At 44.1% G+C, this 23,944-nt stretch overlaps 1 protein-coding gene across 1 annotated transcript in view; it reads right to left on the reverse strand.

Annotated features, from left to right (window-relative positions):
• LRRK1 (leucine rich repeat kinase 1) overlaps positions 1-23,944 on the reverse strand; it is a 758,414-nt gene that overhangs the window by 393,389 nt on the left and 341,081 nt on the right. The window contains exon 6 of the mRNA XM_086958057.1: positions 16,533-16,681. Within this exon, the coding sequence (XP_086814183.1) occupies positions 16,533-16,681 (149 nt within the window). The remainder of the gene's footprint in view (positions 1-16,532; positions 16,682-23,944) is intronic.

Genomic DNA, 23,944 nt, shown 5'->3' on the forward strand with positions numbered 1-23,944 from the left:
CGGGAAAAACTCTAGGCGGAATACCTATTGATTCCCTGGTTGGTTAACTGGTTTCAAGCCCTACACCAAGGCTTTTTGTCAGGACCTTAAAAGGAAAAATTATGCTCCCACTCCTATTGTTACTGTGAACATAATATCAGTAATAAAAATACAAAAACAAATATACAGTACTTAATTAGTCTGTGTTAAATATAAAAAATCATTATATGTGACCATCATTTGGCCCCATGAGTTCTTCGAGAAGTAGGAAGAGACGCCTGAAGTCACGCCTCCGTCAAGGCAACTCCCTCTCGGCAAACCTGTCTGTACTCGCGCGAGGCTCCGACGTCGAAGCCTCGAGCGAGTACAGACAGGTTTGCATTTTTATTTTTATTACTACTATTAAATTCACAGTAACAACAGGAGTGGGAACATAATTTCTCCTTTAAGAGGGTAGTCGGTCTGGAGAGGGGGAAGGGGTACGGGGGAGTAGGGGATATTCCAAATTCAGATGAGGTGGTAAGTTATGTGAGATTTTTTCCTTTTTGCTTGGATGTGAACGTCTAGTGGTGACCATAAAATTCTTGATTTATCATGGTCAAAATGTTGGTTATGAATAATGCTGTCTGTGCCCCCAAGGAAGCAACCCCAGACCCACCAGGTGTGGTAAGATATAGATTTGAAATATATCCAATTGCAAAGGATTGTTTTAACACCCACTGGCCGTAAAAAGTCAAATAGAAGTAGTTCAGTTGTGTTGAGTGGAAGGGGGTTGGGAGAGCCCAAGGGACATAAGGCGATTTACACTGGGTCTAGCGATACCCTGCAGTGGAAGATATCTTACTAGTATGGCTTGAGTAGGGGGCAATAAAAAAATCATGTGGTCAACATAATCAAAAATAAAGGAGGCAGAATCGAAACTGAACCCAAAACAAAATTGCAAGTTATTTTGCTCATTACTATAAAAAGAAATCTATAATCCGGACAGACATCCAAACCTTGCGGACTGTGAAAACTATCTCAGAAATATTAATCTCCCCTCACACTCACGGAAACAGCTCAAATCTCACTTAACAAACCTTTAGAGACAGAGGAAATTGAGAACGCGATCAAAGCAATAAAACAAAAAAAAGCTTGGGCCAGATGGCTTCACAAGTCACGTCTATAAAATCTTCAAACCCCTTCTCCCACCTCACTAAAACCCCTCTTTGACTTCTACACCCGCAACGGCACAACAGGCCCATACTTCACAGAAGCTGTAATCTCATTTATCCACAAAGATTAATAAAGAGCCATTAGACACCAAAAACTACAGGCCAATATCTCTACTCAACGTAGATGGTAAAATGTATGCAAAAATTCTTGTTAAAAATCCTTGCCACAGATTGGAAAAACTCCTCCCATCTCAAATCCACCCCTTTCGAATGGGGTTTGTAAAAGGGAGATTGGTCTGTGCCAACATAAAGAATATTCATGTGTTTGAAAAATCTTCCCTCCTCAACTCCTCTGCAATGGCCATGGCCTTGGATGCCAGAAAAGGAATTCACTAAGGTCTCCTAGCCTTTCTTAAGATCAGGTATTCAGAAATGTAACCTTAGACCCTCTTTCGAACAAACAGTGTTTGCATTATATGACAACCCATCAGCCAAAGTCAGGGCTATTGGCTCCCTCTCTGAAAAATGTAGTCTATCACAGGGAACTAAGGAAAGGGTGGCCTCTTTCACCATCGCTATTCCTCCTGACCAGAGAACCTCTCCTCCCGGACTTTTGCTACAACCCAGTCAGCACAGGCATCCCCTTTGGCTTCACAACTCAATGTAGCAGCCTATGCAGACTACGTCCTCATCTTTTCTGAGGAAGCAGAAACTGCTATCTCCGAAATCCTCAAGCTAATCAATGCCTATTCCCATGTCTCTGGCTACACACTCAACTAAGAGAAAACTGAACTTTTCCCGCTCAATACCCTTTGCACTCCCACAATTAACAACACAGATCTCAAAAGGCAAATGCTTCACTTGAAATACTTAGGCCTACATCTAGGTAAAACCCTCTCCGAGACCCACAAACATACTGAAAACATCTTATTGAAAAAGATCCAGGATCTGATGAAACTTGGACCCCCAAACTCATGACATGGTGCGGCAGACTAGAATGCACCAAATTGCTAATTGCCCCACAAGTGAGCTTTATCATCAGTATGTTTCGCCTCCAATTAACGGACTCTTTCTTCAAAACTCTAAACAAGTATACCACTTTATTTAGCTGGTGCTAAAAAAACAAAAACAGAATCACCTCCGAAGTTCTATTACTTGGTTAAGAGAAAGGAGGAGTGGGTCCACCATACTCCAATCAGATGCAAATGGCTTTCCTACCTAAAACAATCCACACACTGGTTTAGTCCAACCCCCTTACTCCAGCCTCCCCTGTGTACAGATATTGGAAAATACATCTTTCAACCATGTATGCCATTTGCATCTATCTTAATGGACTACTTGAAACCGCAACATTCCTTTAATATTCTTAGAGACACAATGCTTGCTCTAGAACACCTAGACAAGCTCTGCTCGAGCTGAATCAAACATTCCTCATATACATCTATCTAGTATAACCCACTTATAAAAAGTGACAATAAAGACCTCCACTGGCACTCATGGTCATCCTACAATATTCTATACATCAAGGATGTGATCAATAAATCAATAAAGACAGCCCCATCCTGTTCTTCCTACTTCAAGCCTCTTCAGGCATTCCCAATAAGGAATTCTATAACTTCCTAAAACTCAAAGTAATGATCAATCACAACCAACACTTCCAAAACCGTCAACCCCCAAGTAAACTTATGAAACTTGCCTCTCTATCCACCCAAACTCATCAAATCTCGCAAATCTACAGGTTTCTTCAGAAATCAAGCTCTAACCCCAATCATAAATATAAAAAGAAGTGGTCAGACTCTTGCCTTAGAGAAGGCCATTCCAAAATAACTTAACATGTGGACACTGATTTGCAAACATGCCAGCAAGAGTAAGATATCTTCAATCATACTCCAATACAAATACTGGTTACTACATAGAATGTTTTTGACCCAAGCTAAGCTCTCCAAAGTAGGCCTTAACTCAAATAAACCTCTCTTTTTAATACATATAAGTCACTTCTAGGGTAGCCCTAAAAACAGCACATAGAGCATGGTGCAGTGTATTTAAAAAGGTGGACATGTAATTTTAGGTTTTATATGTCTTAGTGGTGAAAAACTCCTAAATTCAGTTTTTACTACTGTGAGGCCTACCTCTCCCATAGGATAATACTGGGGTGCCTTATTACATTTAATACGTGATCACTTTTGTTTGGGGAGCGGTATAAATGTCATGGTTGGTCTCTAAAGAATTGTAATTCAATATCCTCTTTTAATTATAAAGTTTGATTTTAAGTCACAATTCTGAAAATGCCACTTTCCCGAAATTGGCATTATCTTGTCCGAACCATTTGGTGCCTGTGTCCTGTATCACATGACTGGCCAGTTGGTCTTTGTGTTTTCCTCCCAAAAAGTGAGATAAAGAGGGATGAGGTGTTGGCAGAATGGGCCCTCTTACCAGGATATGGGTTGGAGCGCTTCTTTGCCCAATAACATTTCAAAGGAATTTCCTAAGCACACTCACAAAGAACTTTACACTAGCTTTTTCCCACCCTTGTCCCTTTGAACCTGGGAAGGGAGGAAGGAAATTCCAGAACCAACTGTGGTGGGAAACTCTTGAAGTTTTATTTCACATCAAAGCTAGCACCAGGTATAAAAGTAGGACACTCAAACCCACTCTTCAGTCACTCTTGGACTCACGGAGGACACTCAGGAGACCAGCCCTGCACTTCAGAGAACTGCCATGCTGCTTGAGGCCGGCTTTGTACTTCAGAGAACTTCCCAGCTGCAGGAAGCCTGCCTTGCACTCTCAGAGGACTGCCCTGATGCTGAAGAACTGCCTTGCTCCCTGAACAGAGGAGTACCAGAATTACTTCAAAAGCTACTTTGCTGGCCTAGTGTTCTAAGTTACAGACACACAAAAAGCTATGACAGCATGAACTCTGCACTTGGACGCTGCCTGAAGTAAGTTCTGCCCTCCAAGTGGTGCCCACCCAGTTCTGAACCCTTGGAAGTTGTGCTAAAGGTGCTCAAATAATGTCAAATTAAAACTTGGGACTTAAAAAAATTCCGTCAAAAACTATCCTAAGAACTGAAAGGATGCCAAGGCCTACCTGCTCGCAAATCCATCCAAGGTGCATTGCTGGTGGGCCCGACTTCAGAGTAGCTCCCACTACACTCTTCTCTGCAGCAGCAAATTCTGTTCAGTGACTTGTCACAGAAGGGGTCCCAGGCCTCGTGGATCCCTCGTCGGTTACATCCTGCAGTTTTGTCCAGCTGAAGATTTTTGACTTCCAAAAAAGTGAAACCCTCCAAACGTGGAAATCTTCGTCCAGTCGCTCCATGATGATGACTCCTCCTCCTCAAACATTGTTGGCTGCCTTGCCCCGCTGAACTTTACCTTCTTAGACATTTCGCTTCAAAATTTCTTCTTAATCCAAAGGTAAGCAGAGATCGAGCCCAATCTACTCCTTGTATCCGAAATGCACTCCAACGTGGTCGCCTATAACTTTCAATTTTGCCCAGTCTTGCACGACTAGATGTCCACAATTGGCACTTTGATCATTTAGGAATTCGTTTTTACAAAAAAAAAAATGTTAATTTAACCCCGGTTCTACTGATTAGATTTATGTCATTTTGGTGTCAAAAAGTATTCAATTGTACTTTATTTTTCTAACTTGGTGTGGGATTTTTATTCTGTTGTGTGTCCACTTTATTACTGTTGAAGTGCTGCTTTAATACTTTATACATTGTCTCTACATTATGTCTGACTGCTTGTGTGCCCAGCAACCAGAGGGTTAACCACATCTCTGCTTGAGAGACTCCTCTGCTGTGCTGGACAGCAATAAAAACGGGTGTGGTCATGACGAGCTCAGCTCGTCATAAGCACAGGAGCACTGTACTGCATGACGAGCTGAGCTCGTCATGAGCATGGAAGGGGTTAAGCACAGGTTTATAGAGTGACTTCTTGTGGTTCACCCCGACAAATTAAGGTTGTTGCTTGAGAAAGGTTTTTTACCCCCTCAATCAAAAACTCAATTCAGGTTCAGGTTCAAAAACAAGTTTATTTAGACAATTGTCCATAAAACATTCTAAAAGCACACTTAACAATTAAAACCCTTAAATGAACCCCCCTCCTCACTGCCCCACCCCACCCCCATTACATTTCATTTTTAAAATTCAGTTTAATAGATCGTAAAAACCGAGCAATCTCAACTGCCACATCTAAATATTGCATCTCAGACAATAACTCCACTGCTTTGTTCCTATGAAGAGCGTCATATTTAAAAAACAAAGATCTTAAAAACGTGATCCGATTTGCAAGATTAAAAAGAAATCCATAAGAATATGGGTAGGAGTACATTTAACTTTCAAAGGGCAGGGACAAAGACCACTATTATTCTGCACCCCAGTCCTATGTAGGAGGGATGAATAGATTGGATTACATCCCAGCCGAGCCTTTAAAATGTATTTTGTCAAACCTGGATCTGGTAACGGTGATAAATAAGAAAAGACACGATCCTGGCCTAATGAAGCAAACGAGAAGCTAATAGAAGATTTCTTCTTTAAATATAATAAATCAATTTGTTCTGACGCCATAGCAGCAGATTCTCTCAGTACTCGTTTTCTTGGAAAAGTGAGCCAGGATGTGACGCTACCACTATTTAAATGGAGGTTCTTAATTGCAGTTATTCTGGTTCCAACGGCCTTTGCCCACATCCTTTCACTACTTTGTATCTCTTCCCAACACAATTTGGAGACGTTAACCACCTCATCATCCTCCAACAGAGTGTTAAAGTACCTTAAGCCTGAGTAGCGGCCGCCATGTTCCAAGAGACCAGACTGCACTCTCTCCTTATAGCCTGGACCATGGTACCTTGGGAGAGTGACAGAAGTCTTTTAAGTACTACCCCTTCCAGTCTGTCCCAGTCATAGGTTGGATCAAGAGCAAATACCTCTCCCCCATACAGGCCTAACGGTGGAATCTTCCCTTCATAGGCCTTTAGTAATGGGATATTTGATAGCCCCCTGATTCTACCATTGTATCCCGATAGACAGCATGCCTGAAATAGGGCTTTCTGTTTAATGGCATCCCAATGCGCGCCCCAATTCAGATTTCTCCTAAAGGTTAAACCCAGGTATTTATATTGATCCACTTGTTCCACCACCTGTGAATATAAATACCAGGAAAAACTCTGTACTTTTTGCCCGAAAATCATCATTTTAGACTTTTCCAGATTAACGTAGAGCTTGTTCTGCTTACTATAAGAGGCCAGTGCATTAAGTTTCCTCTGCAGGCCAATTGGAGTATAGTCCAATAATACCAAATCATCTGCAAAAAGCAGACAAGCGATATGCTGGTACCCAATTTTAGGCGAAAAAAACTTTGATTGGGAAATAACCGTAAGGAGGTTGGCCAAAAATAGTCTGAAGAGTCAGGGTGCTAAAAAGCACCACTGGCTCAGGCCGCTGTGGATAGATATTCTTTGGAACAACCGTCCCGACTTGTCTAAATCCACCTGAGCCCAATTGCAAGGATTGAAGAGCCCCAAGAAGGTGGGGGTTCCAAGCAGCAAGTTTTCCCCACAAAATATCACTGTCAACAGAATGGAAGGCTGTCCGGAAATCTACAAAACAACGGCACAATCTATGATTTTCCTCGAGTGCCTTTCGAGTAATGCCCACAGTGCAAAACAGTGGTCAGATTAGGTTAGGTTAATCACATTTATTAAGCGCTTGGTTGCACAGAGAACAGCGCGTCCCCGCGCACTGGTCTCGCGTCTATGGTAGAATGACACTCCCGAAAGCCCCCTTGTTCTAGTGGGATTCTCTTAGTTTCGGTGGCCCATTCTTCAAGTTTGGCTAGGATAATCTTGGAGAATATCTTTAATGAAATATCCAAGAGGCTTATAAGCCTATAATGCAATGGATCTTTACCGCTCCCTTTTTTTAAAATCGGTTTCCCCATGGACCCTTTCCAGGTAAAGGCCAGACCCTGCGACCCAGCAAAACAAGGTAGAGTAAACTGTAGCCCACAAGACACTATTTGTTTTAATTATTACTGCAGCAACATTTTCAGGGCAGGCGGCACAAGAGAGTTTTATTCTCTCAATAACTGCATTAACTTCCTTTACTGAAAACCAATTGGCTGGGAGAGTTTGCCCGTAGATATGCAGAGGGCCATCTGAACCTAAAGGTCCCCTATATAACTCAGATAAGTAGCCCATTTGCCTTCCAGAATCATACAGGCCAAACTACCCCTGCTTTGACCATTAAACTCTTTGACCTTTGTCCAGAATTTTTGCTGATCATTTAATGATATAATCTCCTCCCACTTCCTAAAATAAAAAGCTGCATTTTTCGTCAGCGCAAGGGATTTATATTGGTGTTTAAGTTTGCCCAGCTCTTGGGTAGCTAAGGGAACGAAATGACGCCTAGCACTCCTTGCTTTCTGTTTCACCAGTTGTTTCAACTTTTGGCAATCCTGATCGAACCAGCCGGGAAGCCCTTTGGGCGGGGTTTTGTCTGTCCACCCTTTTCACCTATTTTCACTAAAATGAAGCCCAAAACTCATTGCACAATATTATTATACCACACAGGTACATCATCAACATAAATAGGGTGGATAGGAATCATCTCCTTTAACTGAAGGGATGCTAATTGTTGCAGATGCATAGTATCTAAACGTTTTGTGAGCCTACACAGGTAGGAAATCTCTAAAGGCTAAACCCTCTCAGGGGATACTGGCTCACACAAATCAAGAACTGCTGTAGTTGCCCAGTGGTCACTGACCTCGTGTTTTGCCACCTCAAAACTCTTAAAGAGGCCAAAATGCCGAAGGGACGTAAATATATAATCAATAGGGCCCAAAGAATGGCCCTTACAGAATGTTGGTTTTGCTGGTGAAACCTTTTTAAAACGTCTATTTAGGTAAATCAGACCGTGACTTGCCAGCCTTTGACTCAAAACTTTGGCCTCTTTTTTGATGGTACCAGCGGGAAACTGTGCTAAGGGAATGTTGTAGGAATCCAACACTTCCTCCAAGTGCTGGTCTAGGTGTGCAGGGAATAGACAAGCATTTACATCCCAAGCCATTATTATCACTACTTCCGGGTATTTTGCCACCAAATGCTGGAAAGGGGATTCAAATAATTCCAGCCAGTGATTAATTTGCCGATGGTCTTCTTCATGGATATAGACATTTATAAGCAAAAAGTAACTAGGAAAATGTGTACCCACGACCATTTCCACAACAGATAGCTACAAACCACTTGAAACACCCGATTCTAACAGGCCCTCAAAGCCTTTGCCATTGGAAAAATGAATAACTGGAGAAAGAGCTTACTTCTAGCTCAAAAGGTACTTTGTGAAGTCTACTAAGAAAAAAACAAGCTTGAAATAGACGTATTAGATGGTGATGTCATATAGAATAATAAATATATATATAATTCTTCCAGTCAGTTAATCTGGGTGAAAAGTTTGGAAAGAAAGAAATTATGACAACAGACCAGATTGCCTCTGGAGGACAAATACTGGCATTCTAAGTCCTTAAAATGGAACATTGCTTTCTCTCTGCTAAGATTTAGATCTTGATCTGGAGAAGATTATTGTCATATTTCCGGTCATGGAATAGATTCTAAAGACAACAAAATGGAAGTATCTTAGTAAGAATAAACTCTGAAATTGGGGAGGCCTGAAAATCTCACAAATATACAGGACGATCCAACACAACAAATTACATTAAATTGAGAAATATCTATATTGAACAAAGGTTTTGAGATGGTGCCTAACAAGTTAGTCAAGTCAAGTCAAGTCAGAAATTTGTATAGCGCGCTACTCACCCAGATGGTCTCAAGGTGCTTAAGGGAAAGGAGATCGTTACTGATCGAATAACCAGGTCTTGAGTTGCTTCCTGAAGGAGAGGTGGTTCTGGGTAAGACGGAGGTAAGAAGGGAGGGAATTCCAGGTCTGGGCCGCCAGGTAAGAGAAGGCTCTTCCTCCCATGGTGGCTTTTCGGATGCGTGGGATCACGGCGAGGGCTAGGTTGGACGAACACAGTTGGCGGGTGGGGGTGTAAAAGGATAGGCGATTGTTGAGGTAGCTGGCTCCTAGGTTGTGGAGGGCCTTGTGTGCGTGAGTGAGGAGATGGAACGTGATTCTCTTGCTGATGGGGAGCCAGTGCAGGTCTTTCAGGTGTTCTGATATGTGGTTGTGTCGAGGTATGTCCAGGATGAGTCGGGCGGAGGCGTTCTGAATGCGTTGAAGTCTTTTCTGCAATTTGGCTGTGATTCCGGTGTAGAGGGTGTTTCCGTAGTCTAGTCAGCTGGTGACAAGTGCTTGGGTGACCATTTTCCTAGTTTCGGTGGGGATCCATCGGAAGATCTTTCGGAGCATGCGTAGGATGTTAAAACATGATGATGAGACGGCGTTGACTTGTTTGGTCATGGAGAGGGAGGAGTCTAGGATGAATCCTAAGTTGCGAGCATGGTCCGTTGGTTTGGGTGCGCTGCCTAGGGCTGGGGTCCACCATGAGTCGTCCCAGGCAGAGGGGGATGTTCCTAGGATGAGGACTTCCGTCTTGTCCGAGTTCAGTTTTAGGCGGCTGTTCTTCATCCATTCAGCTACGTCTTTCATCCCTTCGTGTAGGTTGGTTTTGGCGGTGGTTGGGTCTTTGGTGATGGAGAGGATCAGTTGAGTGTCGTCAGCGTAGGAGATGATGTTTAGGTTGTGTTGGTGTGCGATGGATGCGAGGGGGCTCATGTAGACGTTGAAGAGGGTGGGGCTGAGCGAAGATCCTTGTGGTACGCCGCAGATGACTTTGGTGGCCTCTGATCTGAAAGGGGGGAGACGGACTCTATTAGTTCTTCCGGCGAGGAACGAGATGATCCAGTCCAATCCCTTATCTTGTAATCCGACGTTCCTGAGGCGATGTACTAGGGTGCGGTGGCATACCGTGTCGAACGCTGCGGAAAGATCCAGGAGGATGAGGGCCACTGTTTCCCCGTTGTCGAGCAGTGTCCGGATGTCGTCTGTAGCTGCGATGAGGGCGGTCTCGGTGCTGTGGTTAGCTCGGAAGCCGGACTGTGAGGGGTCAAGGGAGCCGTTAGACTCCAGGAAGGCGGCGAGCTGGCTGTTGACGGTTTTCTCAATGACTTTGGCGGGGATCGGGAGGAGAGAGATGGGGCGGTAGTTCTTAAGTTCGGTGGGGTCTGCAGAAGGTTTCTTTAGGAGGGCGCTGAGTTCGGCATGCTTCCAGCTTTCCGGGAAGGTAGCGGTGTTGAAGGAGCAGTTGATGATATCTCGGAGTTGGGGTGCGATGACGGAGTCGGCCTTATTGAAGATGTGGTGGGGGCATGGATCGGTTGGAGATCCGGAGTTGATGGAGTTCATCATGCAGATGGTGTCTTCGGTGCTGATTGGGGTCCAGGCGTGGAGGGTGGTGGTAGGGGGCTACAGTTCAAAGGTGGGGGGAGAGGACAGTTCACTGAAGCTGTTATGTATGTCTGCGATCTTGCTGTGGAAAAACGAGGCGAGTGAGTCGCATATATCTTGAGAGGGAGTGATGTCGTTGTTGCCGGCGCTGGGATTTTTGAGCTCATTGACGATGCTGAAGAGTTCTTTGCTGTTGTGGGTGTTGTTGTCTATTCAGTCTTTAAATGCGGACTTCTTAGTGGTGCGGATCAGCTGGTGGTGTTTGTGGGTGGCGTTCTTGAAGGCGGTCATGTTGTCTGCAGTTGGGTTTTTTCTCCAGGTTTTTTCGAGGGTGCGGCAGTTCTTTTTGAAGTTTTTGAGGTCGTCGTTGAACCAGGAGGCTCTTTTGCTTTCTGGTTTGTTGGGACCGTTTTTCAGGGGTGCTAGTTCGTCAGCGCAGCGGGTGATCCATTGTGTGAGATTAAAGGCTGCTTGATTTGGGTTTGTAGATCTGGCGGGAGGGTTTTGGTTCAGTGATGTGGTGAGCTGGTCAGGGTAATTTTGTTCCAGTTTCTGCGGGGAACCTGTTGCGGGTGGTGGTGGGTCATTGTCTTTCTGAAGCTGAAGTGGACGCAGCTATGGTCCGTCCAGTGGAGTCCTGTGGTGTGATTAAAGTAGATGTGTTTGCTGGAGGAGAAGATTGGGTCGAGCGTGTGTCCGGCGTAGTGGGTGGGGGTGTTCACCAGCTGTTTGAGTCCGAGATTGGCGAGGTTATCGAGCAGGTTGGTGGTGTTGATGTTGTTGTTATTCTCCAGGTGAAAGTTGAGGTCTCCTAGGAGAATGTACTCCTCGGAAGTGAGGGCATGTGGGCTGACAAGGTCAGCGATGTCTTCGCAGAATTGTGTACGGGGTCCGGGGGGTCTGTATATGAGGGTGCCTCTGAGTGTTGTCTTGGGGTCGGTGTTTATCTGGAAGTGGAGGTGTTAGGTGGCTATGAGGGTGTCGTCGGAGCTGGTCGAAATACGGATGGTGTTCTTGTGGACGATCCCGATGCCTCCTCCTGTTTTGTTGATGCGGTCTCTTCGGATTATCTTGTATCCGTCCGGGATGGCTATGGCGATGTCGGGTGCTGATGAGGCGTTCATCCAGGTTTCCGTGAGAAAGGCGACGTCTGGAGTTGTGGTGTCAAGTAGGTTCCATAGTTCAATGGCGTGTCTGTGGATCGAGCGGGTGTTGAGCAGGATGCACTTCAGGTGGTTGTTGTTGGAGCTCTGTTTGGCGTTTGTGGTTGTAGTGTGGGTCCTGATGCAGCAGAACTTGCAGGATTGGCAGGTGAAGGGTCCATGGGTGTGTCCTGGGGCAGCTCGGTGGCAGTCGGGGAGTCTGCCGGTGTTGAGGGCAGTGAGGGTTGCGGTGTCGTATGTTCTGCGGGGGGGATGGTCACTGCGGGGGCCAGGGGCTCTGGCGCTGGGCGCGGTCCAGGCGAGGACGGGCGTAGACTGGCTTGCCTTTGGCACGCCTTCGGCGCGCATAGGGCGCGCCTGCTGCGCGTGAACGCTGCACGTTTGCCACTCTGCCATAAGTGGAGAATGGAGGGGGGCGGAGCGAGGAAGGAGCAGCTGGGAGGCGGGAGCGAGTGGGGAGGGGAGGAGCGGTGATGCAGGAGGGAACGGGGGTTGGGCTGAGCAGCGGCAGGGAGCGGGGTGGAGGGGCACAGGGCACAACAACTGGAGGATACAAACAAAAACCGAAACCGGAGAGGCACAGCGGGCAGCGGTGGCGGCAGCAATCAGGGGGCGCTACAATATGAATGCAGAGCAAGAACGAAACAGGCACAGGCACAACAATTACAATATAGGGCAATAAAGAATAATACAATTCTGCACAAGACCAGATCCTTGGCGAGCTCAGGGGCACAGCAGCTCAGGGGCACACCAGAGGCACAGCGGGCAGCGGAGGTGGCAGCACTCGGGGGTCAGGCACAAGGCGGGTGGAGCGACCGTCTCTGACCAGGTCAGGTCCTGGTCAAAGACAGAATCCTGCGGCCAAAGACAGAATCCTTGTCACAGCTAACTTCAAATGCTGCAGCGAGTGTGATCAACATGGCGTTCGGTACCCAGAAGCAACGTGGAATGCAGAAAGCCTTGTTTGATAGGAACAATCCATGGTGGGTGGGGGGGCATGAAAAGGAGAGAGGAGGAAAGGCCCACGGTCACAGTAAAGATGCAAAAGACCTACTGACATGCACCAGACATTCTGGGTCTTGATTTACCAGTCGACAGAGTGGGTGCCCAGAGAAGTCCCATCCTATACTGGCGGCAGAGCACTGGAACTTCTGCCAAAAGCGGAGACCTCCGTCACTGCCCACAGAGGAAAAAGTGCATGGGAGCAGTGAGACTGCAAAAACAAACTAAGACCAGTAGTACATTGCAACATGGCAGAAAGAGACTCCTATTAAAGATCAATGTGAATTTTAAACGGCAGGTGCAGCCAAAGCTATAACTTTCAACATAGTATAAAAAACAAGCTGCAATTATGGGATCAAGCACAACCCAAATAACCAGTCTACTGGCTACAATCAGTTATTGTAAAGTTTTAACCAATTCATCATTAAGGGAGCCTAATATTTATGTCATAGCGAGTGCGAGTGCAGTAGGGCTGCAGTAGTGTAGCAGCTAATGGTAACATACTGCTAATTGACTGATGGGCTGTGACTGGCCTCATCACAGTTGCTGAGAGCGAGCTTGTCTTTCATTGATGGCAAAATTGATACCCTTACATACTGTATTGATGGTCTGAAGAATTGGCTACATATTCAACCTGCCAGCACAGACTCCGCTAGGTGCAGGATACCCAATATCGAGGATAAAGCTGCTGATGGAGCTATGAGCGAAAAAGCGCCGCTGAATAAAATGGGCAGGCTAAAGCTCAGGAATGAAGAGCTGGTGGCTCACTCACACAGAAGCAACACCCACACCGGAGGAATACCAGAATTAACAGCAATGAGCCACACGAAAGACTACATGGAGAACATGATGACAGAGCTATTTGGCTTAACTAATCCCTCACAGATGTTCGTGTGTGGAATGTGCACATCAGATTTAGGCTTCCAGACCAATTCCCAGAGCTCTACCTCAGTCCATTATCTCCAAACCTCAGCTACAGGTAGCAGCACATGATTGTAAAGATGGTTAGAGAGAAAAGGACCAAAAAGAATGCTGGATCATTGATGGTGATCTACCGGGGCTTCACATTCGTTGCAAGAAGCACAAAGCAGGTTAGAGCCAGTGAAGAAAAAACTGCAATCACTCACACTACAATATACTATGCTGTAACCAGCGAGGTAGAGAGTGAAAGTGGCAGCAAATCGCATATCGTCTCAGAGCTGCAATTGGCTTCCACCATTTTGAACAAACGTTCACAAAAGGGCTGGAATGAGAACTCTGGTTGCATTTGGAGAATGACCAACATCTGAGTGTAGTTGATTGGCTATGTACACAAGCAGACGTGGTTGTGAAAATACACGTTAAATAGAAGTCAAATAATTCCCATGACAGGAAGTGTAGGGGATAAATGCAAAAGAGCAATGGGAGTAGAAAACAATCCTCAGATAATGAACATACTTATACATTAGATTGGAAGTGCACTTGTCCCATGATGTTGTGGAGTAGTAGGGTCTCTTTAGATCTCACAATGACACTAAGACAATGGGATAATAGTAACAATGTGCAGCAGATCTCTCAACTTCTCTGTACATCCAACCATGCCAGCTCAGACCCACAACTATACACAACATTTCTGATTAGACAACCCATTGCAGTAACCATCTAGAGAGACTATAATCATAAGAAATATCATAATGGGTCCTGCACAGCTGTTCAAAGCTGCCAGTATACTGAAAAATAATATACTGAGTCTGTGTCACAACACTGGGATGCGCTGTGTCCCACAACAAGATAACTGCAACTCGGTGGTCGTCACTCACAACATGGAAACACTTCCCACATAGGATCGCCAAACAGAGAAGGCATCCTTTCAACCACACACACCCTAGCTTGCTGCCCAAGTATGTAATTGCTTCAATGTCCACTTTGGGGTAGTAAGCGCTATACAGATGCCGTAATAAAATACATTACACTACAATATTTATAATTTGTATATCACCAAGGTTTGTTTTAATCCAATTTAAATTTGTGTTTCTACCACACTCCTGAATTACAATACAAGATGTGCTTCATTTGTACTTTAATAATTACCAATATATTGTGAAATAGTGTAGTTATTATTATTATTATTATTATTATTATTATTGGACATTTATTAAGCGCCTGGTTACGCCACTGGCGTGTCCCCGCGCTATGGTAAGTGAAATGACTGTCCCCCCTCCTCCTAACCCAGCTGTCTACTGAAAAAGGTAAGTTTTAAGTTTTTTCCTAAACTGGATTTCGGAGGGCTTTACAAGTGTTTACATTTTGTTGTGTATTAGAAAAAAATGCCATCCTGCAGCCTTTCTTTTGGCACTCCCTGTACTCCAGGGAGATTATCGGATAGTTCACTTTACAAAATGCTCTGACTTTGCAATCAGAGAAAGAAACGTAAACACCAATCTCCATGGTAAAAGAATAGGCAGCAAACGTAGCCTGACATTTGACCTCTGTCTTTGAATTTAACAAGTTGAGAACAAAATGTAACGCAATTTTTATTGATCATTCACCTTCTGAACTCTGGCATGTTCTTTTGGGGGTGCTGCACCTCTACTTCCAGCGCATATGTTTAATTTTCAATTACACTCTGTGCATTCAATTGTGAATGCAGGTTGTTTAGGTAAAAATGTTTTTCGTTAAATGCGGCGCCAGCTGCCTGCCTGGGTCATTAGGGGTGGGGGAGATTAATATGGGCTGCCCTTGCCCTCAAATCCCCCCCTTTCCCCACCCGTGGAATGAGAGTGTCCCGGGTTGAGTGAATAGTATTTTTAAGCATTAAACAAAACGATAACACATACTTTGACACCATGCTCCTGGTTGCACTTCCCTGGAATGTGAAAGACATTCCCAAGGCCAGCAAGAAATGAACTGCAATAGCACAACAACTAGAGCAGTGGAGAGCGGCCATGACATGGGGTAAGAATGGACTCCTTAGGGTCAAGGACTGGCTACAAGATTTAATACAGTTTAAGATACACGTTGAGATATATGATACGACACTGCCATGTGTATCTGCATGTGGAGTAGTGCGCTGCACCAGGGCCGGCTCTAGGCTCATGGTGGCCCCGGGCAGGGAGCGTAGGTAGGGGGCCCGGAAGAGGGGGTCCGGGCGGGGCGGAGCGCGCAGGCCAGTAAAGAGGGGAGGGGGTTAGGGAGTTTAGAAGTGGAACAGAGCCAGAGGCCGCCAAATCCCTGCCAGGGGCCACCACGCAAATATGTATCCATCCTCAGAGGATTAATATATTAAGGATATTTATTGGCGTGGTGGCCCCTGGGGTTTGGTGGCCCTGTGCAGGTGCACAGCTTGCACATGCCTAGAGCCGGCCCTGGCTGCACATGTACCTAGGAGATGGGAGTAGGGATCGCGAAAGATTGAACCACATGCAAATCCCAAACTGAAACAGCTAGAGGTGGGACTGTAACATAAGGAATCTGAATATGAAGAAAATAAAAATATTTGGGCGGAGACTCGGCTCGTGTGCAGCTTTGACAAACTCTCTAAATTACTCTGTGACAAGATGAATGTGCTAATGCATTTAGACAATGACGTCTAAATGGGATGTTGTACTGGTAGCTGAAGACTGAAAGAAAAACTTTAGACAAAAAACAACGAAAGAATCGAAACAACTGCGTTATTAACTCCCAAAAAATGCAAACCCTCGGAGCCAGGATCTATATTACCTGAGGCAATCGGCGGGCTCGGCTAGCCAGTCCGGTACTGGCAGCCTTGCATGCGCCCTCCCTGCAGGGTCATGCAGGGGGAAGGCGCATCACATCAAAAGGCAGGATTGTAAATTGTTAAAACTTACTGCTTCCGATGACATGTTTCCTAGAGGGGTGGTCGGTTCAGTGAAGTACTTCCTCAGGAGACGTTTTGTTAAGTGCGGGTTATCCATCAAGACGTAAGAACAGAAGAAGGCCCCATTCTGTAGCAAGAATATGGCTATTTCCTCGTTGCCTATGAACAGAAAGATTAAAAGGAAGGCATCAGATTGACTGCAATTTTTTTAATGCAAGAACTCCGCGGAGGACGTGTTTATTACACATAAGGAAAGGAAATACCCTTGGTTGTGCCAAAAGAAAGAACAAGGCTGCACAGAGAGCCAATTGTACACATGCAAAGCGAACACCCACTTGAGCATTTCCGTTTAGATGCTGTGAGGGAAAAATTATCTCGAAAAAAATTTTTTAAACTGTTTTTCAAATATATTAATATCCCATAAAGTAAAAAGTTTAAAATGAATGATTACGGTATGTTATCTGGAGATTTGTAATGCTGAAACCAATATAGAGGCCACCATATTTTTTGTTGTTGCATATAACTCATACTGAGACGTGCATTTCCTCATGGGGCTTCCTATTTTGACAGACAACAGGATTCTATTTTGACAGACAACACGATTCAATGTACGGTAAGATGCGTATGATTTGCCAAGGACAGTTTCATTCAGTGGGGATTTCAGGGTTTGAACCTTCCTTAGCATTGGTCATTAGACGACATCTCCAAGTGCTGCACTATATCAGTGTGAGCAAGCTTCAAGTAGGGTGAGGAGGATTTTCGAAAAGCGGGAAACCCCACTGAAGTCTATGTCAAGCATATTTTGGCACATATGGAATCATAGTTAACCCTTCATAAACTGTATAGGTTTGCCATAGACAGGTTATGAAGTCTGAATAATGCTTCCAACTCTGCCAAAAATTATTTGGCGCCCTAGCGCTCTGTAACGGTTACCAATGTCTTGTTTAAATAGTGTGATATGCAATCAATGTGGAATTACACTAAACAATCAGTATAGTCCCTTTCCCGTTTCTTCACACATATTTTAAATATTGTTAGAGTGACCGTTTGAGCACTGCCCACTCCCCCCTCAAGTTAGCTCAATACAATTTTTAAAAGAGAAGAGGTCCCAAGAAGGTCCTTCCTCGGTGCTCATCAATTTAGGACCGCAACCACTGATACATACCATGCCAAATCGCAATTCAGAGACAACAACCCATTTATGCCCCTTCAACTGAAATTCATGAGGGGTCCCAAAACCCTTTTTGTTTTTTTATTTCATTCTGTGAGCTTGGGGTTCACTATGACCTATGCATCAACTTTCCTTCATTAAGGAGGAGTGGTAGTCATAGCCGTCATGTTGGAAACAGGAAAGATTCTTCAGATTTGTATTATTATCAGTCCTGTTCGCATATATGAGGGTTTAATAGACAGGTAGACCGCACTGCCAAGAAGGCATGTACAGCAAACAAAAACAAAAAATATTTGTGCATGGTCAAGGAGTATCCGACATACATTTCTTTAGTAATTACCACATCTAAAAATGTTGGAACATTTTTCATTTTTATTGTTGCGTACATAATATAGGCACAATTATCACGAAGTGCACATTGATAAATAAACTGTAGATTACTGATTGTCTATTTTACACTTGTAAAACAGCAAATGCAGACAGTTTCTTAATCATTCCTGTTGGGACAAATCCTGTGCAATAGCACGAGGACCTTGGTATTTCGCAGTGTTCGTATCAAACCCATTGCCCCCTACGGCTTTAACTTCTGGACTATGCAGAAGGGAAAACTCATTTTGAGGTTAGTCAGGAATACTTAAGGAATAGCTCAAAAATATCCTTCTGCCTCAAAGATGTATTTGTGTGGATGAATCAAAACTCGCTGACACTAAACGGACTTCCCGCTGCTTGGACAAAAAGCTGGGGGCCTTAAACTGTGGGAACTCTTCCCACACCATCTGAGTATGCAAGGAACTTAGGAAACATTTCCAATTCCAAAATTTCTTCTGCAGAGCATATTAAGATGCTCACTGCCATCTGTTTCCATCTTATTATTAGGAAGTGTCTTCATTTCCTTTCCTCCTCTTCCAGGAACCCCTTGAAACCAGACTGGATTACTGAGATTCATTGCAAGTTGGGCGTACAGTTGTTTTTTTTACCCAGATTGCAAGTTATACAGTATGTAGCAGCACATACAATCGTAGGCCTCAATAGAAGGATACCTATTTCTCCATATATGAATAGTCTTCACTTCACTGGCAATTGCAAAAAGATTCCCGTTTTTGGCTCTGTCGTGTCACAAAGCTATCTTTGTGAAAGGCCAAAGGATCTATATGTCATCATTGTTTTCTTGGTATCTACCACCCCATCTGAAAAGACTAAAATGGTCAGGTTTGGTGGTCATTCTCAGCCAGTCACTACATGGAGAGCATGGAGTGGGACGTCTTGCCTTTCTCTCTACAGGTCCAATCTAACCAAGGCAAGTTTAGAAAACAATTTAAAAAATATTTTGTAGATGCTGTTAATATAATCGGGGCCACTGGAACTATGCGATTCTGAGGCCGATCTTTTATTTGCATATTTATGGATTTGCCATATTATCCACCATTTGCTGTATACTCTGCAGATGTTAACAAAAAACAATGTTTCTAGCTCAATGGGATCAAAAATTACAAAGAAAGTGGCAACGGGTATTCACGCGCAGTGGAAGGCACCTCACAAAGGTTAACTGGTCATCTTTCAGTGGCATATTTCGGTATTTGGTAGTTCAGGTGGTACTAATGGGGTGAAATCTTTGCCCAGACAGTATCACCCTGTGGCAAAATTACAAAATTATAAAGTACTACTATAAAATAATGTGCCACATTATACAGCCTGATTTGTCTTTTCTTGATGCATAATTTGGTAAAAACTGCCACATAACTTTGTGCTCCCCGCCGCATAATTTCAGTGGCCATGAATATAATCTGTGAAACCATTTTTTTATTTTTTACTATAGTTGAGAATCCTTCCTTTTCTACCAGCGCCAGGACACTTATTATAGAGGTATCTGCACGTTTTATAAATTCTCATATTGATTTATTAATTGATATTTAAGCTGCCTTAAGAACCGGGCACTACAGTAATCCAGCATGGAAAGGACAACAGCCTCGACTCCTTTTTTACAGGCATCAAGAGGGGCCCTAAGGATTTAGGCTTCCAAAAAGGGATTAGGGGACCCACCATGAAGTTCTGGCCACCACTCTCTCCATCATATCCCAGAGGAGGCACCCAAAATTAAGACCTGTCCGGAATAAAATGACTGCATGTGCTCGACAAAAACCGTACAGTGGGTAGACCATGAAGTGATTATTTGTACAGATGAAGTGAGTCCAATAGCACTGCATTTTTTTACTTAATGAGTGTTTTTAGATTTAGCAGTGCGCGTATCATACCACTGATCTTGAGATCATTCTGTTAGAGAAGACACCTAGCCATATTTGTATTTTTTTTTTCCAGTGGTTGAGACTAGTTTAGAGGAGCACACAGCAGTGTCCAGAAATCCCATTATCTCCAACTGGGTATCCGAGATTGTCGGGTTCCGGTAACTTTATAGAAGCCAGGAGCACATCACATGTAAGTTCAGCCATGGCTAAGGATTCCTATAGCTTGGAGGAGTCCCATATAGTACCAAGAGGGCCACATCCGTGCCAGATATTCCGAATGATCTCGTTAGTTAAATGCACAGTGGTTATCTTGAAAATCTGACACAGAGCCAGCCTTTCTAGACCGCAGATGGACCCCCTGCTACTGCAAGGATGCAGTTTATATACTCTAATTAATCAACCTAGTTTATTTCTCTTAAATGTAAAAGAGACAGGACAGAAGGCTTCATGGCCAAATTGTACCAGCAGTCTTCCAGATGTTACTGCATGAGACTATTTTATTCCGAGCCTGATGTCGAGGACTATTGTTTCATTTTACGGTTAACATAAACGGTGAGCGTTTCTCCTAGGATTGTACGGGAGGTGGGGCGACACTGCGTTTGAAACAGATGCCTCCTTGCTAGGCAAGAATAATATGATCACATGTTCCAGCGTGTGAAAGGGAAATACAACTTTCGTGAAAACAGGAAAGGCGAAAGCATATGTGTTAATGAGTTGTCAGTCAAAGCAGCTCTCTGCCAGAGAGGGAAAGTGGTCGGTAGATCTTCCTGTTGGCCTCCCTGCACTAGAATAGATCGCCTCCCCTCAATTAGAAAGGGGGTCGCTTCTTGTGGAGAAGTGTGGCTCACTGGTTAGAGGAGGCAGACCTGGAAGCAGAGGTCAGCCCGGGACCAGGGTTCAAATCCCGGCTCGGTGGGGTCTTGAGTCCTAAAAATGTCCATGGACTCGACAATTCTCGCTCCGGTGCCTACTCGATTCACGGGTTAACACTCTGCGACTCTGGGCAATAGCTTGCTTAATCTCCACAACGGCCCCTCGCGGTGGGATGCCTGGCTTTCACCTTGTGGATACCCTGCTGGGGTTATCTCACAGGGGAATACCAGGACGGGTTCCCTAAGCAAGCGCTTAGAAACCGCTCAGTGATTTGCGCTATATAAATTCCTGTACATTTACATTTACATTTGTGCGGGATTCGGAAACTGGGGAAACATCTGCGCATCTCAGAATGACGAATCAGGGTGAAGAGCCAAAGAAAGAATACGAACGGCTACCATGTTTTTTTAAGATATACTTATTGGTATTATATTCAAAGGTTAGCAAGAATATCCATAGAGTAAACACACATAAAGGTAAATGGGGCATAGATGACGAGTTCCGGAGTCCATCAGACACGGTCACAAATTACATTCTGAGGTCTGAGGTATTTGAAGACCCTTTGCGGGTGTAGAAAACATAACAATTTTTCAAAAGAACCCAGAGCAGGGTGGAAGGCTTCTACGCCAATGGATACCAACATGCATAATAAGTGTCCATGCATGGGTGTTATTTCCCCCCTATTAATCGCAATCAAACAATTTTATTCTTATCACAATTTTTGTGACACTGACAACAAAAGTGTGTGAAGATTGCTTCTGAAATTATTTCCCAAAATAGCTAAAGGACAGACATTTGGTCCTGTACTGGGTATACAACTCTTTCAAAGGAGACCATAAGAAACATTCCAGCTAGACATGTTCGCCACCATCTGTAAAGTTGCTATCCATATGTACCAGCATGGTAACTCCGTCCTTATCCTCAATGTCATGTAGGTGGGCTAACTTGACAGATTGAGGGTAAGGTTACCATGTTATTTACAAGAACAAAAATACACCAGGTAGGGTACTCTTTGCAAGTCCAAGACATAGCATTAAAAACATGAATATGAGAACACTGGACAGTAAATTCAAAACAAATCAAGTTACTGGAAAGTATGAATTCATAATGATGAACATATTTGCCACTCCAAATTCAAAATTAAACGAGGACAGATAATTTGTGTCCCAATGTCCAGCTTGGAACTCTACCTCCTATTCTCCCACCCCAAACACCCCATGATTTCAGAAAAATGCTTCGTGGACTGTGGCTGTTCTTTCTTGCTTCTACACAACTCTGTTTTCTCCTAAGAAGCCTGTAGATTAATGAGGAGCTCACAGTCTGGCCACCCAAAAGCAGAGGGCCTCTACTGGTTGCTCTCTGAGGAATAAATCGAGAAAACCCATTCTCCACCTCTACCTCCGTGGAGTGGGAGAAGGCATCTATGTTTGATTCTAAATGCAGAGGAATCGCAACTAAGGGTTCTACAGTACAAGGACTTTATTTCCAGAATTTTTGTAGCGGTTATGCTATTTTTTACACCAAGAAATCCTTTTGCATCCCCGGCTCATTTCTACATGATGCTCCGAGCTTGGAGTTTTGACAAATCTGTATGTCCTAAGGCAAACACTAACGTTTTGCTCAGGAAGGACTGCATCACCTCTAAATGTCCCATGGGAACCATTAACACACTTCTGCCACAAGGGACAGGACTAGGCCTTGAACATTTTTTTACAGCGGTGTAATCTTATGGAATTGCCGGCAATACACATTACGCTTAAGAGAAATGCATTAAATTATGCCATTGCACCAAGTCATTCAGGTAAAAATCCTATTGTGGAGCACAGGAACAACACAGGCAAACAGATCGCGAGTGGCTGCTTTTCATTGTACTTATGTTTTTTGCACTTTTTGTAGTGTGAAATGCGTTGTGTCCAAATTGCTGCAAGGATGCATTTTGTGCTACAATATAACACAGAATGCAAGAATTGCATTTTGTATAACTTCACTTGATGTCACATTGTTTTTCCGGAATTTCACATAAATATGCAAAAGGAAATTACACAATTTAAGCACACCCCTAGACAGGAGCCCACCAGACACCTTTTTAGACTATCCCTCCTCAAAGGAACCCTTTCTCTGCGGAATGCTGGCGCAGGGGATATTCAAAAGGTGAGGAATCGACAGGCAGATGTATCCATCAGAATTGTTTATATGTTCCCTCAATTAGTACCAGCTATCATTTTAACACATATGCTGTGGACCATTCTAAAGCCTTTCTAATTAGTTAAGAAGCATTTAGCCTTGGAGGAGTTGGCATGACGATGCCACAGTCTACACTCAGAAGTTTACCATACACAGATTACCACCATTGCCTCCTCATCTTGGTCATCCTGGTCACAGTCCTTCCACCTTGAGGACTGACCCCATTTTCAAGACAGCTTAAAAAATATACAATTGCCATAACACTAGTTGTTAGTAAGTTTTATTGACTTCATTATCAAACCATATTCCTATATTTTACTATTCCCTCACTCACCACGTTTCCTGTTTTCGGTCTGTCTCTATTCGGAAGACGGGCTAACTTACCACGGCCATTAGGGTAAGACAAAAATGTCTTAAGTATTTAAATGTCATAGTAGTTGTGCATCCCCACTCTAGCGAAAATAGGAGATACATTTCCTGGGCTGGCATCCTTGGCCAGTCCATCTTTCATGCACTTTTTGGGGAAGGGGCAACAGCACTCACTGGGGATTTAAGGTTGCCCAGTATGACTATCAAGAGGACACAAAGAGAGGGGAAGATACCAGGCAGTATTCAAATTAACAAACTGAGCTCAGTCTGCTGCTGTGTCAAGGAAGTGACAGTAGAAGATGCTGAAACAGGTCTGAGGCGAAAACTCAGCTGGGCAATCCGGAGCCAAAGAAGTGTGTTGAAATACAAAGCACACTTGTCCACAGTCTCCAGGTTGGTTCTCAGGGAATATATCTTTATTCAATAAGGAGCTGCAGTAGTTAGTGGACGTAGCAGCACAGTAAAGTGCTAAAATAAAAGACCAAGATTGGGGTCTGGATATAAGGGTGATCAAAACATCTAGGAAAAAGAACTGCAGAAGAAAAGTTAATTCAAGGCCCCCAGACGGCAGACGTTTTGCAA

Source organism: Lissotriton vulgaris, chromosome 2_1 (assembly GCF_964263255.1).
Source record: "Lissotriton vulgaris chromosome 2_1, aLisVul1.2, whole genome shotgun sequence".
NCBI classification, from domain to species: Eukaryota; Metazoa; Chordata; class Amphibia; order Caudata; family Salamandridae; genus Lissotriton; species Lissotriton vulgaris.